Source organism: Myxine glutinosa, chromosome 3 (assembly GCF_964187855.1).
Source record: "Myxine glutinosa chromosome 3, kmMyxGlut1.1, whole genome shotgun sequence".
In the NCBI taxonomy this organism is placed as follows: domain Eukaryota; kingdom Metazoa; phylum Chordata; class Myxini; order Myxiniformes; family Myxinidae; genus Myxine; species Myxine glutinosa.
The window spans coordinates 114948994-114963710 of NC_136263.1; the positions used below are offsets into that span (position 1 = coordinate 114948994).

Consider the following 14717-nt stretch of genomic DNA (forward strand, 5'->3'; position numbering starts at 1 on the left):
GAAAGGCAGACCAAGCACGTGACCGCAGCACAGGACAAAATGCATATGGCGTCGCCTTTGTTTTGAATGAGAACCAGCAGCTACGCATACGTACTTTTTTATTTATTTTTAATGTGCTTTTTATTGTATTCTAAATTGATTTTAGGATTGATTTTTGATTTTTGATTTATTAGTAAAATAAGATTGATTTTTAGCTTATTTTATTGTTAATTTTTATGTACTATTTTCTTTATTTTAAATATATTTTTTTCACGTCCTCCTATTATGATGAAGGAGTGAGGTAAAGTCGCACATAATGACATTCGCTGAACTTAAATTTACTCTGGAAGAGTGGCATAAAGTCGGATTTGACGAAGGTCGAAATGGCGTAAAACGGGGTATTGCTGTACGATGATTGCTGGTTCTCCCTTTAGATGCTGTCTGAGATCGATTACGATTAAACTCAGCTCTGAGACAATGTTGTATCTCTGATTATTACAACAATAGAAAACTGCGAATTGTTAGTTTTGAATTGCGACCAAAGGAGTTATATCACCTCCACCTAATTTTCTGAGTAATTCAATCATATTTTATAATCACCATCCACTTTTGACTTTAATATAACTGTGAACCCGCCCTGCATATCCACAAACATTTCCAACTTACTTTTCAATAAATCAGTAACTCCAAAGTAAGGCGCGACCAATGACGCACGGCACACGGCAAGCTAATCGAGGCTATTCATTGGAAATTCCGAACACCTGCTTCAAAATCCAGTAAGTAAGTAAGCAAGTAAGCACCATCAACAGAAGAATTAGCAAGTTGTTCATTGTTTCAACTTACTACAGTCAGTGTGAAACAACTTATCTTAAACACAGACCAGAGAAACCATGAATGGGATGGGAATACAATTACAAACATTTCCATTCGTTCGTAACATACATAGCAAAATAATAATAATATTAATAAATAAGTGTAATTACACATAGATTCAAAATTGATACAAAACTAAAAAAAACTAAAAAACAAATTGCAATGCGTTTCGGAGGACCTCCGCCGAACCCCTGAGACTGGCTCACTGAACCCCTGGGGTTCGGTCGAACCCAGGTTAAGAACCACGGTTATAGTGTTATTTGCGACGTACAGCTGCTGTGGTCACCACTTACTCACCGATATTATGTCATTTGACTGTTGTTCCTATTCTTTTCTTGCCTTTTTCGATTTTTTGGGTTCCTATTCCTTTATTTTCTTGGACTGTATGGTATACAAAATAATTTCATGCTCCAATAACACGCTGAAATAATTTTCCCAGAAAAGGTAGCACAAGCGACCATAAAGGGCTCAGAATCCCAAATTTCACCCCCCCCCCTCCCCCTCCTGCCCCACTCCTTTTTTCAATAACGACTGACCTGATCCCATGCCATATTGGCTTCACGCTACATTCTCCCATGCCCCCCCCACCTCACTCTTTTCAATAGCGATTGACCCAACACCACGTCGTATTGGCTTCACGCAATGTGCTCCCATGCCATGCCCACCCCTCTTCTTTTAAATAACGATTGATGCCCCCGAATGCAAGTAGAAATGGGGACACAACTCTTGGAATATTGTGATATTGTGTTCGACTAAATATAGTGAACAATGAAATGTAACATTTTCCAATGTTGCCTCGGCTAGACGCAGCATCATTACCTTTTAAGTGAAGAGAGCAAAAAGCAAAGCGCAATGCATCCGTTCCACACTCAGGAATCCCATTTGGAAATTGTTTTTTCTGTACAAAATGAATAAATGTTGGGGAAAAAAAAAATAATAATAATAAAATTCATAAACAATGTAAAAAACAAGAGGGAGAATTAATTACTTTGCAATACATGTCCCCGACCGATGTGATACTTTCTAAGACCAAAAAGGGCATAACTAAATGAAAAATTGACAAAGCACACTGAAACTCAAACTTGTTCTGTATCTCGTCATTATAAAGCCATACACCAAGTTTCAGTTGTATATGCAAAAGGATATGGGGAAAAAAAGTCTGAAAAACCACAGGTGGGACAGACAGAGAGCAAACCTATAGACCCTCCAGTGAAACCAATCAGGGACGAATAAGCATGGAGAATTACTTCAATGCAAATTCAGGTTAAAACAAAATCTTTCATCAAGAGGTCAAAAAAAACAAACGTAAAAAGAAAATGCTTCCATCAACATGTCGAGCAGCGACAGTATGCTGAGAGGTCATTCGAGAACACCAATTCTGGAACTTAAAACACCAAATGGGTGTTTGGAGAACATCCAAACAGAATGGATGAAATTAACTTTTTTGGTGATTGGAATAAAGAATGGTTGCTCTGACTCTTGAATAATATTATGGATCCAGGTCTATCACGTGTGTTACGTGCTCCTCCCCAAACAAACCCCCTGGTCACGGTGTACCTCCGAGCCCCGAGAGGAGTCACGGCAGAAAGATGTGTTATTCTGTGTCAAAGATCAATGGTGAAACCACACTGTTACCAACAAACAAATATTGTATTAAGGTCACACAAGAATAACAACACAAAAACAATAGTAATCAATTGTACAACCAATATATATTTCCTATGATGGTACCATCAGGTTCGTACAATATAACTCACTGTGCTCCAAGTGAGCGAAAAGAAGAACATTCCCAATGTCTCTATTCACGCATCAAGCCAAAGTCGTATTCCGGCATCAAGCCAAAGTCGTATTCCGGCATCAAGCCAAAGTCGATCCACTCCAGTGATCGTCCGTACGATGTCGTGTCGAGACCAGAATCCCGTTGGGTTGACAGTTACACTGTCAAAGATGGGCGAAGGTGTCCTCGAGAAGCGACGGGGAAATCACACCTTTAGGTATGGACGTTTGACGACTCTCAATCGGCGAACCGCATATTTCCCACTCCAAAAGCCACGTTACACACACACCAGATTAACGTCTGAATGCGGTGAAAATGGTTGAAGCGGTGAAAAACCTTGAGCGAAGCGCAAAGCGCGCGGGTCAAAATGGCTGACGGCCCGTTCTCGTGGCGTAACGGCACACCAACGATTCTCTTCGGAATCGACCGCAAAACCTGACACGCAGGTTGATCTGTCACAGCGATAACAACTCTGTTGCAGGAATCCCTTTCCCGGGAAACCCTAAAGTTCACTAGTGACTCTCGTTCGTCAACGTTCGCTCCAGACCTCGAAGCAACTAGGCTTCTTCTCCGACTCGCTCGCTCCGCCTTCTTTTTCTCCTCTTCCTCTTCGTCGTCGTCCGGTTTCATTTAAAACATTAACTTTTTTACCTTTTGAAAATAGTAATATCTATTTCCCTTAAACGACAACAATAATAGTACATGGAATCAAAAATGTTTACAGTGGATGAAAACCACAACAACGGAAGTGACGAATCCGTAACACGTGTCACAATCCTCTTCAATAAAATGTCTACCTCCCTCAAGCAAGACTCCGAGAGCTCTGCTGTAATGGCTACACGAGTTCCTTTTTGACCAAACATGAGGTCTTTTGGTACCAACTTTGTAATAACCTTAATTATTGTCGACAGTATGATGGAGAGGGAGTGTCTCATCTGCATTATATTCTCAGCCGAGCTATTAACTGGAGGAATGGTGCTTCGTAGGCAGGGTGTTGCATCACAGTGCACTTTTAAGTCATTAGTAAATGTTTTCTTTTTGTGTGAATGAAACATCTTTTATATGAGTATCCTGGAAATATTAGTGACCAAGCGAGTGATTTGAAATTTCCTGAGGGAAGCAAAATAAGTAAGTTAAACAGGTGACATATTATACAGGTGGCCGTTACATAAAGGTTAGTTTGTAGGTTTTCTGGACGGTGAATTTTTTGTGGCCACGAAAGACAGGTGGCCGATAAGACAGTTTTGACTGTACCAATAATATCCAGGACCTTGGATTAAAATGCCTTTGAAATAATAAGTGAGCAGGACCTTAACTTCAAAGGAGAAGCTACTTCGATCAAAAGCTACTAAAAACTGCCAGGAAGATTCAATTTAATTGCAAGCTTCTGTGAACAAACATTGCTTAAAGCAAGCTCCAAAATTCAAGGATCTTATATCAGCCACTCATAAACACCACAATACATGGTCACTGCAGGCTCACCTGCAATTCATGGGAAATGCACAACTCGCTTTCTGTTAAATTTCCCTCCAGCAACTTTGATTGAATATCCTGAAAATGAGAGATGGTATAAGAGAATGCACGATATAGCTTTCTTAAGTATTTCATTCCCAATAACAAACTCTCTAAATCCTCAATACTTGAAAAATAAGCAGAAGTAACAATTAAACGTCAGTAGCACCAATATTAAATCAAGGTATCCAGGTTTTTTTTATGGCGTAGCCCATAGGGCAAAGCAGTCTAGAAACAGGGTTTGTCCGTCCGAATGTATGTATGTATGTATGTATGTACGTATGTACGTATGTATGTATGTCCCCTCAACCGTATACCAATCAGAGCTGAGGATTTGGTCACATGTGATTACGTCTGATGTCATTATGGCGGTTTGGCGACTGACCCCACACACCGCCATTTGGATTCCAATTTCGTTCAGGCCGAACATATTGTTGCGGTTTTGAGAACCCTCCACTTTGTAAATATTTGCAATAATCCCTTATAAATAATCCCCTGTAAATATCCCCATTTTCTAATGTTAAACGAGAGCACCCTAGTTAGGCCACGAGCAACACGTAGAACACCATAGGATCTTCTTTAGTTATTTCATTAGTATGTGTTTCAGGTAAGGATCTGTTCCCAATAGTTTGACTCTGCGTTGCATTAATCAAATAACCTAGGCCCCATCTCAAATTCCCATCCTATTCATTTTGCGGCTTTACCCTCTCCAAATTATATGGCGCGTCTCTGCCAGCCGCAGCGCCCATCTAAAGACGCCATTGACCACACGACAGAGTTGAAGAAGAAAGGGGAGGAGCGCCAGGAATGAGGCGTGGCCCCATCAACGCACCATCAAGGGGCGGAGTCCGGGAGCGCTCACGACCAATCAGGGCCGAGGCAAGCTCACCGATGGGCGTTTCCAAAAACCAGGCGGCTTAATACGCGATCGGCCAATATAAGCGGCCGCGTGGGACTACTTCGAGAGTTGGTTGGGAGTTGGAAGTCGGACCAAAGGAGAGTGACAGGGTCGAGCCACCAGAGGCAAGTCGAAGAGGGAGAGAGAGGGTCGGTCCGCTACCGCGACAATATTGGCCGCGCTGCTTGCCGGGTTTCACCTCAAACCCAACGCGTGGAGTGGAGCATGACCCTGGAGCCGGACCTCAACGCTGAACCACCTGCCCGAACCTCGACGCCTACCAGCTGCCTGGACCCTTCACCTCCTACCATACCTGCCATCCCATCCTTTCATGTAAGTGTGTTTGTTCTGTCCTGGGCGTGTTAATTAAGAGTGTCTAAGCTTGCCCTATGTCCTTTTATTTCCTCTTCTTGTATATTCTTGCCCTTTCGTTTCCTCTTTAATCATTCCTGTATAATAAATCATATTTGTTCTTCCTTCACCCATCTGATTTCTTCTCATCCGATCGCTTTCGTGTTTTCCCCTATTGATATACGTGGCACGATTTGGCCAACCGCTCTGAATCTGGTGAGTCGACCGCTAACGGCACGGACCTCGGATTGCTAAAACCGCTCGGCAATTTCCATCTTGTCCGGATCCGAGCAGGGAATTATATCCCTGCTTTGTGGAGGGATTGGCAAAGGTATCTGGGAACCCATTGACCAATCACCCTGGCCAATCTCACCCCGCAAAGGAGCGTGTAATTTCCAGGACTGGGGGAAATCGGCCAGTGTAAAAGACAAGGGGATTAACCCCCCTTGGTAAGGGGAGCGCCGACCCCCGGATCCGCAACAATATCATCGAACCTGTCAAATATCACAATCAACATGCTCTACCTTAATGTTTTTCATTCAGTGTAAAACACAAACAAACCGATTGTTAAAATGACCATCAAATATCGAAAGCTTAGGTGTTACAGGTGTTCTAACGACACAGTACTTATAGGCCTTAGGCTTCATGCCTTCATGGGTCAACTTCAGGCCGCTTCGGACAAATTAGCCCAGGTTACTTAATACAGTAGTGTTGTTTTCATAATAATAATAATGGCGTAAATACTAATAATATAGTAAATATAATCGTAACACTACAATCCCTTTGTCGTTATTGCACAGTTTCTAGATTGAAGCGGTGTATGGTCGGTTCATCGTTGACTCGAAACATAGAATAAACTAATACTGGGATTAGCTGGTATCATGTGTGTGTGTCTCGTGGTGAAAAGAGTCCTTAAGTTTTGTTTTTAGTTTATTTAAATTCATATTTAAATTTAGCGAACGAGGGAGTTCCAATGCTTCATACTGACTGGATTCATAATATATGGATATGGATTCATAATGACTGTCCAGACACCTTGAGCTCCCTGTATCGCATGGTTCGGTGCTGGGGTTCTGCCTCTGAGGCTTGCATGGTTCTGCAGTGACCGACCCTCTGATGGTCTCGGTGCTGGCGAGGTGCACCCTCCCTCCCATGCCAGCATGGACTGCGTGCCCCTGTTCGGGGATGTGGCGGTTTTTGTGATGTCCGGGTTCATGATGGTGGGAGGTTTCTGGTGGTGGGTTTCATGGGCGGAGTGTTGAGCAAGGATCGTGATGGAAGAATGCCTGAAAATTTGCGAGTTGTGAGTGGTGCCATATTCTTGGCTCTGCATTTCCCCTTCATGCCCGTGCTGCTGTCCTTCGGCTACTGGCTAGACAGGAACTGCCCTGGATATCCACCGATTCGGCTCCTGGTTGCGCACCCGGGCGTTCTGTTGCGCACCCGGGCTCTCCGTTGCATGCTTCTTGGTTTTGTCGTCGATGTTTTGGATCTGCCTTGGAGTCGCATAGGGCACTCCCTTCCTGCCACGGCTGCCCTCCCTCTGCTCATGACTTGATCTGCTCACCATCAGGCCCACCACGGTGCTTGTTCCTGCGCCCCTCCACCCCTCCGCCCGCTGCTTGGTCTGCGTGTGGACCTTGGTGTTCTCTGCTGCGTGTGCATGGGACTTATCCGTGTTTTTCTCCGCGAACGCTGTGGATATCACCGGAGTTGTGGGATGGAAGTCGGGGAGACGGTCAATGTCACAGCCTCTATGGCTTCTTCGTTCTGGTTAAACTTCATGGGGAGGCTTGGTACAGCTTTATTTATTTAGTTTTTCTCGCTACACTTCATGGTCCCTTTGTTGTGCACCACTCTGGGTCTACTCTACTACAATTGATTGTTTTGATCGACTTGATTATTTTGATATTTTAAATTGCAATACTTTATATTGCCTTTCATATTTTCCTTCTGGCCTTTTTGTGTTGAAATAACTTTATATAAGTTTCTGCATTTTATAACTTGTATCTTGCTGCATCTTATATTATTATTATTGTAACTTATTATTGTAATCAAAATGCAGTATTTGTAAATTGACTGCAATTTAGCATATGGCTGCGAAAGTCTTTTTGGAATAAACCGATTATTATTATGAATTTGGGGGTAGAGTGATATATAGATCAGGTAGATCTGTGTAGGTATCATGCTCCGACTGTCGTGAAGAAGAAGAACCATTTTGATGTACATAAGTAGAGGAACTGTTTAGCCCGGGTGTCTGATTAAGCTTGTATATTTGTGGTCATACGAGGGTGGCCTTGTGTTAACTAGAGTAGGGATTATGTTAATTCCCCTGTGTGTGAGACCTTGTGATTTATCCATTGTCCCTTATGGCACGACACCAATAGACACAAGACAGGCCCAATAGCAACACACACATACTAATTAAATTCCCCCCCACAATAAAACTCACTGGAGGTGCAGGCAGGAAGCCCCCACGCACTGTGCCAACATGGTTATAAAACATCGCACAGGCAGGCCGAAAGCCACGACCAGAAGGACTCGCTATTGGGCAGGAGTTGACCAATGAAAGGCCAGAGTAAGTAAGGACTTGTGATTGGCCAGGGGCAGAGCAAGGAGCGACCCGCTGATTGGTGGAAGGAAGCGACGGACTGATTGGCCACCGACCGATGGCATGAGGAGGAGAACGCGAAGTGCTCGGCCAATGGTGAAGGACTGACGTGGGAAGAACATTCCAGAGGTCGAGAGGCGACAGACTGATTGGAAGGGAGGACCAATGACGTCAAGAGACAGGACGTAAAAACCACGGATGGCCGGCATTTTGCCCTCTCGTTTTTGGATCCCTTTGTGCCTGGACCTCGTTTGCTACTGCCCTCACGATTCCTCCACTCCAACCTTTTGCCCTCAAGCCTTCCTTCACCCTCGACCCTCTCTCCCTTCTGATACGGACGTTGGGTGCATCGCAGTTCCGTGCCAAATTCGTGAGGACATTGCACGGCGGAGCAAGCGGGCTGCACGCTCGTTCGCTTCATGCGGGAGGCCTCAATCAGGGCCGAGCGAACAAGGGTGAGTCGAGGCCTGCTTGGCGCCAAGGTGTTTTGGCGCGCACGGAGCCATGTCCGGACTGTGCACAAAGGACTGGACGAGCCGATGGACCCCGAGTGGTTGAGCTAAGCGCACACACACACACACACACATTTTCATATATCATCCCATGTGCGTGTGTGTGTCTGTAATAGGAGCGCTCCATTTAGGTTTCATTTCATCGTCGCGTTTTCCTTCTTCTCGGGTTCCGTAAAATAAACCTGTTTATTTTTTTTCTTCCATAAAAGCTGTTTTCGTTTCAGTTACTTTTGCAGGGTTGAAGACTGCTCGGAGATCGCGTCAGGTAAAAGCTTCCAGTTTCTTCTTCTTCTCTTCCTCCCACGTTTGTATAGTGAGTCCGCATTTGATCGTCGCCTCGGAGTTAAAGCTCGCTTTGGCTATTCGTGATTTTCCGGTCTTACCAAGAATGATTTCAATTTTGTTTGACTGCCAGACAGGCATACAAATATATAGGTAATTTCACCAGGTTGGGACACATTGTGTGACATGAAAGTGAATTTTTTAATGGCAATGAATTACATCCTCTTGCACCTCAAATGACAGAGTACATACATTGCTTTCATATTCCAAGATATTTAGTGGAAAGCTTGTTGCAAAAAAATGTAAGCATGTTGTTAAAGACTGTGTGTTCACATATTATGGCACCGTAACATTGGACATCCATTGCAGCGATGCCGCTAACATGGAAACGACCCAATACCATGCCAGGAAAGTCGTCTGATCTCGAGTAGAGATGTTCGCGCTACGATCATTGGTTGATACCATTTCCGGAGAAGGTGTGAATTTTATTCTTTAGATGATGAAATACTCCAACATAACAAAAATCAACAAGACACCCACGTGGCAAATATTCTTTTTATGAATGAATGAATGAATGAATGATCGTTTTAAGGCCATTTTCCCCGCTAGAGCGGGGGTTAGCCTTGCGGGCCACATGACAATCATGGTTCCCTGTTTGAGGCAATGTTTTTATGGCCGGAAGCCCTTCCTGACACCAACCCTTGGTCGCCTCTTACGATGCGCAGGGATACGGTGTACCTATTCTAAACCGGGGTACACACCGGGATCATTCATCCCAGCAAGCTGGTACTCAATTTGCCGACCTCGGAAGGATGACAGGCTGTCAACCCCCCTGGCGTAAATTCAGCGATCGATCGGGATTCAAACCCAGGATCCTAGGATCCAAAGCCGGCACCCTAACCGCTAAGCCGACACCAGGCTATGAGTTGGTGGAAAAAAAAAAAGAACGTTGCAGAAAAACTTCATACCATCATTCTCTGTATTAACCCTCTCAATTAAAGTACAGACTTGGCATTCAATATGGAATTTTTTTTTGTGAGGTGAACTTACTTTTCAAGATGACTTAGAACCAAAAGTTCATTGGAATTATGTTGAAATTATTCGAGATTTTGTTAATGTGACCTTTAAAAGAAACAAAAACCACATTTGACATTTCGAAGCAAATAAATTGATCCTTGAAAGTGATGTAAACTGATATCGAACTCAATTCACGGACAGTACTGTGTTAAACTTCTGTACGTTTTCCAGAAGTATCTCTGTATTTTGCACATTAGCCAAAAATTTTTTTCAACAAAAGCTAAATTATGACTGGGATTACGGACAGTAAAATTACAGTTCAGTACTTCGTGTAACCCCCACGAGCATTCAGGAGAACACATACACGTCGAGGCATGCTGTTCATGAGATTTGCCAAGGTTTGGACAGGAATCGCTTGCCATGCAGTGACAATAGCCTGCTGCAATTCACGCACAGAGGTAGGCTGCTGGTCCAAGTTGTCGATTTGACGCATTAATTCTGCCCACAAGTTCTCAATCGGATTCATATCCAGGGACATGGCAGGCCACTCCATATGCTCGACACCACGGTCAGCAAGAAAGTTTTGGATCATGCGAGCACGATGAGGCCGTGCATTGTCATCTTGGAAGACAAAGTTTCCTCGAAAGGCTACACGAGCAAATGGAAGCAATGTTTCTTCCAGAATGACCCTGTACTTGAACTGGTTCAGGTTTCCATTCAGAACAATCAGGTCAGTTTTGCCCTCTGCATGAAAAGCAGCCCAAACGGTCACCCCACCACCTCCAGCTTGGACTCTTGGCACTATACAATCTTCGTTATGGGCTTCATGCACTTGTCTGCACACTCGGACACGGCCATCTTGACGATAGACCAGAAATCTAGACTCCTCACTGAAGGTCACGTGATTCCAGTGTCCTGGCTGCCATTGACGGTGCTCTCTGGCCCACTGCAATCGGCGCTGGCTGTGTTGTCTGGTCAGGCGTGGCTTTCTCAGGGGACGCCTGGCACAATAGCCTGCTGAACCAGTCGTTGGTTGACTAGCCTTCTGGATACAGGCACATTTGTCAGATGCTGCCACTCAGCCCGAAGCCGATTAGCTGACTTGGTACGGCCATTGCAGACTAACCGGTGCAGCTGGCGATCATCTCTCCTTGTGGTTCTGCGTGGACGTCCTGGCCTCGGTATTGGAGTAGGGACGCCCCTCTGAACATTTCGTTTCAGGATCTTTGACACCTGACCTTGAGTGATGCCATACTGCCGAGCAATAGCACGCTGTTTCATGCCAGAATTTCGAAAAGCCACCACTCCATGACAAACAGCATTGTCAAGTTGACGGACCATCTCCAGAGGAAGCGGCAATAACTTTTGTAGACGTGCAGCAGTTGTTTTCCACGAATACAGAACGCAACAGCCCTTATATACCCGATTGTGAAGCCAATCGTCAAATGTACCTGTCCTTACATTTTGTCACGCCACCTGTGATATAATCCTGTTGTTGACTTCTTGCTGCGAAAGACAATCAGTGACATGGTTCTTTGAACAAAGACATCACCGAAGGGTAAAATAAACGCACCAGATTGATATACTGAGTGCAGAAAGTAAACCCAAGTCAAGAAAAAAAAAAATTTCCATATTAAATGCCAAGTCTGTAGTTAAACTTGCCTGGACCAACGAATACCATAAGGGCTCTTGATAACGGGCCGGTTCATCGATGTAAGAAGGATTTTTTTTATTAATGGACACCATGCGTTACGTCGATGCTTCCCCACAACAGGGTGACATGATTTGTGCACTGACAGGACATGTAATGTTCAGACTTGTGCACACTCACGTCGATGCTACTGACCTACTATTCATGAGTATTGCTGATTATTGTCTAAACGTTTTCTTCATGAAATGTAAATATGAATCTATCACAGAAATAATGGCACACTTTGGTACCATTTTTTTGCCCTGGACACCAGGATGATTTTCAAATCTGAAATATAGTATTTCTCTCTAAAATTTTGTATTGTTCAAGAGATATACAAGCATACACACACCTTTTACCACAAACCAGCTTACATCAGAAAACAGAATTTCTGTGATATTTTGCCCCTTTCATACATGAACTTTGCCCAAGTCACAGTGTGACCCAACCTGGTGAAATGACCCATATATAAAAAAAATAATCTCACTCCTGCACGATCAGGACAAATTCAGTCATAGTCCTGATAATCAACAGGTTCATGTTCTGATCCGTGTTCAAAATATAACATTCAATTGAAATAAAGTTGTTCCTCGATCATAAACTGACATTGGTAGACAGAAGGACAGACAGAAAACAGACAGAAGACTAATTGCTTAACTACACGTTTCACTTTACACGCGTGGGGTAGCGGGTTTGAATTGTTGTTACCATTGAAAAAATGACGAGGGGAAAAAAAGCTCTAAAATCTGTACCTGATTCTGCATATTTATATTACTTAGTCACATAAAAAAGCGAAAAAACACTGCGCATGCGCAAGATTGGAGGTCTCGTCTCTTCAAAGCTGTCCATGCGTGCTCGCTTTTGAAGTTAAGTAACTTTTCACAATTGTGTTTTTGTCGAAACTGTATCTTTCTCTCGGTGTATGTAACTATTGGTGTGTCTTTAATAGTATTCTTGGTGTTGGTTTTTCATACCTGTGTACAGAATCGTCGGTCTTACGTATCGCGTATTCTGAGGCCTAAGTGTAGTACTAGGCTACCGTGTCCGACCTTGGCTTGAGGCTTTGTTTTTGTCTCAGCGGTTCTTCGATCGCGTGCAATTACTTTCTGGTCTCTGATTTTCCCGGTCTTTTCACCCCATACTTCCTTGTTTTAAAATCTACTCAAAAAAAAAAAAAACCCAAAAAATATTTCCTTCTGTTCTTATTCGTTTATTCGTTCTTATTTGTTCGTTCGTTCTTCGACCACGTTGTTTGTGATCACGTTGTTAAAAAATGTCTAATCTGTCCCCTGAAGACCTGTATTCTGTCATATTCTATAACACCTTTTTCTTCTTCTTCTATAAAAGGATGCTTTCGACTTGCTCACCAAATCTATTCATTCCAAAAAAAAAATTCCATCTCTTATAGTGCATCTTTCATTCATTCCCTAAACTCTCCAGCACTCCACCCATCCTTCAGCGTCCTCAAACGTATTTTTGACTCGAATGTCTCAAGAAACTCATTATGCAATAAATGTTCGTTTCCCATTAATCGCACACTTTTCAAAATCCAATCTCACCCCTCCCCTCCAAATCTTCCACATCACCCCTCCCCTCCAATTCTTCCCCATCACCCCTTCCCTCCAAAACTTCCCCATCACCCCTCCCCTCCAAATCTACCCCTTTGCCCCTCCCCTCCAAATCTTCCCCATCACCCATCTCTTTCAAATCTTCCCCCTTGCCCCTCCCCTCCAAATCTTCCCCATCACCCCTTCCCTCCAAAACTTCCCCATCACCCCTCCCCTCCAAAACTTCCCCATCACCCCTCCCCTCTAAATCTACCCCCTTGCCCCTCCCCTCCAAATCATCCCCATCACAAATCTCTTTCAAATCTTCCCCCTTGCCCCTCCCCTCCAAATCTTCCCAATCACCCATTCCTTTCAAATCTCCCCCCACACCCCTCCCCTCCGAGACTCTCCCTCGCTCCTCCCCTCCTAGACTCCCCTCTCACCCCTCCTCCACAAAGCGTCCTCCCCGCTTCTTCCCCCTTCCAACTTTCACCTTCATCTCCCTCAACCTTCTGCCTCGCTCTTCCCCCTCGTCAAATAACACCTCACTGCGCCTCTCCCAATCACCATCAAACCTTTTGTCCGCCCCATTCTTCCCTTTCTCCAAGCTATTCTGTAATCTCTGACACACCTTCAACAGCTCTCCCTACCTCTTCCTCCTCTTCCACATCTTACCCTACCGCTCCCCCCCCCCCCCCCTGTTCTGTATCCGATGCTCCCCCTTCCTCTTCCTTGACAGTATGGACCTCAAACATCCGGGGCCTTCACTCAAACTTGTCTGATCTCTCCATACAGGTTGCTTCTGACAATCCAGACTTGATCTGCTTAACAGAGACTTTCCTCCTTCAAGATGTCTCTGATTCCTTAATATCTCTTCTTGGTTACTCCCTCCTCCGGTATGATAGACATGAGCCTCGTCCTGGAGGTGGGGTTGCTATCTTTATAAAAAACTCTCTTCCTCACTCGCCCTGTACTGCCTTCTCTCCACCTCACCCCCCGGAATACCTTTGGCTACGGCTTCCCCTTTGCTCCCACCTTTTGTTCATATGTGTGTTGTACCGTCCACCAAACAGTGATGACTCCATCTACATCTCGCTGTCTGAGAATATGGACCAACTTCTATCTACCCATCCCAACTCTCTCTTCCTCATATGTGGTGATTTCAACTGTCACCATGCCAGTTGGCTGGGTGTGGGTACCTCTCTCACCAGCCAGGGCTCTTCAGCAAAGGACTTCTGTGACTCACTGGGACTGACACAATCTGTCAATTTCCCGACCCGGATTTCAGTCAACGGAGCATCTTCTCTTCTGGACTTGGTTATGACGAACTTCCCTGAAAATGTCTGCTGCTCTTCTTCTGCTCCAATCGGCTCTTCTGATCATGTGCTTGTTAAAGTGGACATCTCTCTGACCATTCTCAGAGAGCCTCCTCAGCGTCGACGAGTCTGGCATTTCACTCAGGCCAATTGGCACTGTCTTCAAGCAGCCATCAATCATCTGGACTGGTCTCCCATCTCTACCGCCTCTGACATCAACTCATCCTGGGAATTCTTCCAAAGTAAATTGCTCTCTCTCATGCACAGATTTATCCCATCTCGTCTTCAGTTGTCATACCTTCCTACCGTCCATGTTACACGGAATCTTGTGGTGAGGCTATTGCCCAGAAAC

The 14717-nt window shown here is 44.4% G+C and overlaps 1 protein-coding gene across 5 annotated transcripts in view; it reads right to left on the reverse strand.

Annotated features, from left to right (window-relative positions):
• Nucleotides 1-14717, reverse strand: part of LOC137418019 (valine--tRNA ligase, mitochondrial) — a 170849-nt gene that overhangs the window by 28058 nt on the left and 128074 nt on the right. For all 5 annotated transcript variants that reach the window (XR_013622867.1, XM_078774487.1, XM_078774490.1 and 2 more), the window contains 2 exons: nt 4112-4180; nt 1672-1750 (listed from right to left, as the gene is read on the reverse strand). Coding sequence is in view for 4 of the 5 variants with exons in the window: in XM_078774487.1 (XP_078630613.1) it covers nt 1672-1750; nt 4112-4180 (148 nt within the window). In the remaining variant the exon portion in view is untranslated. The remainder of the gene's footprint in view (nt 1-1671; nt 1751-4111; nt 4181-14717) is intronic.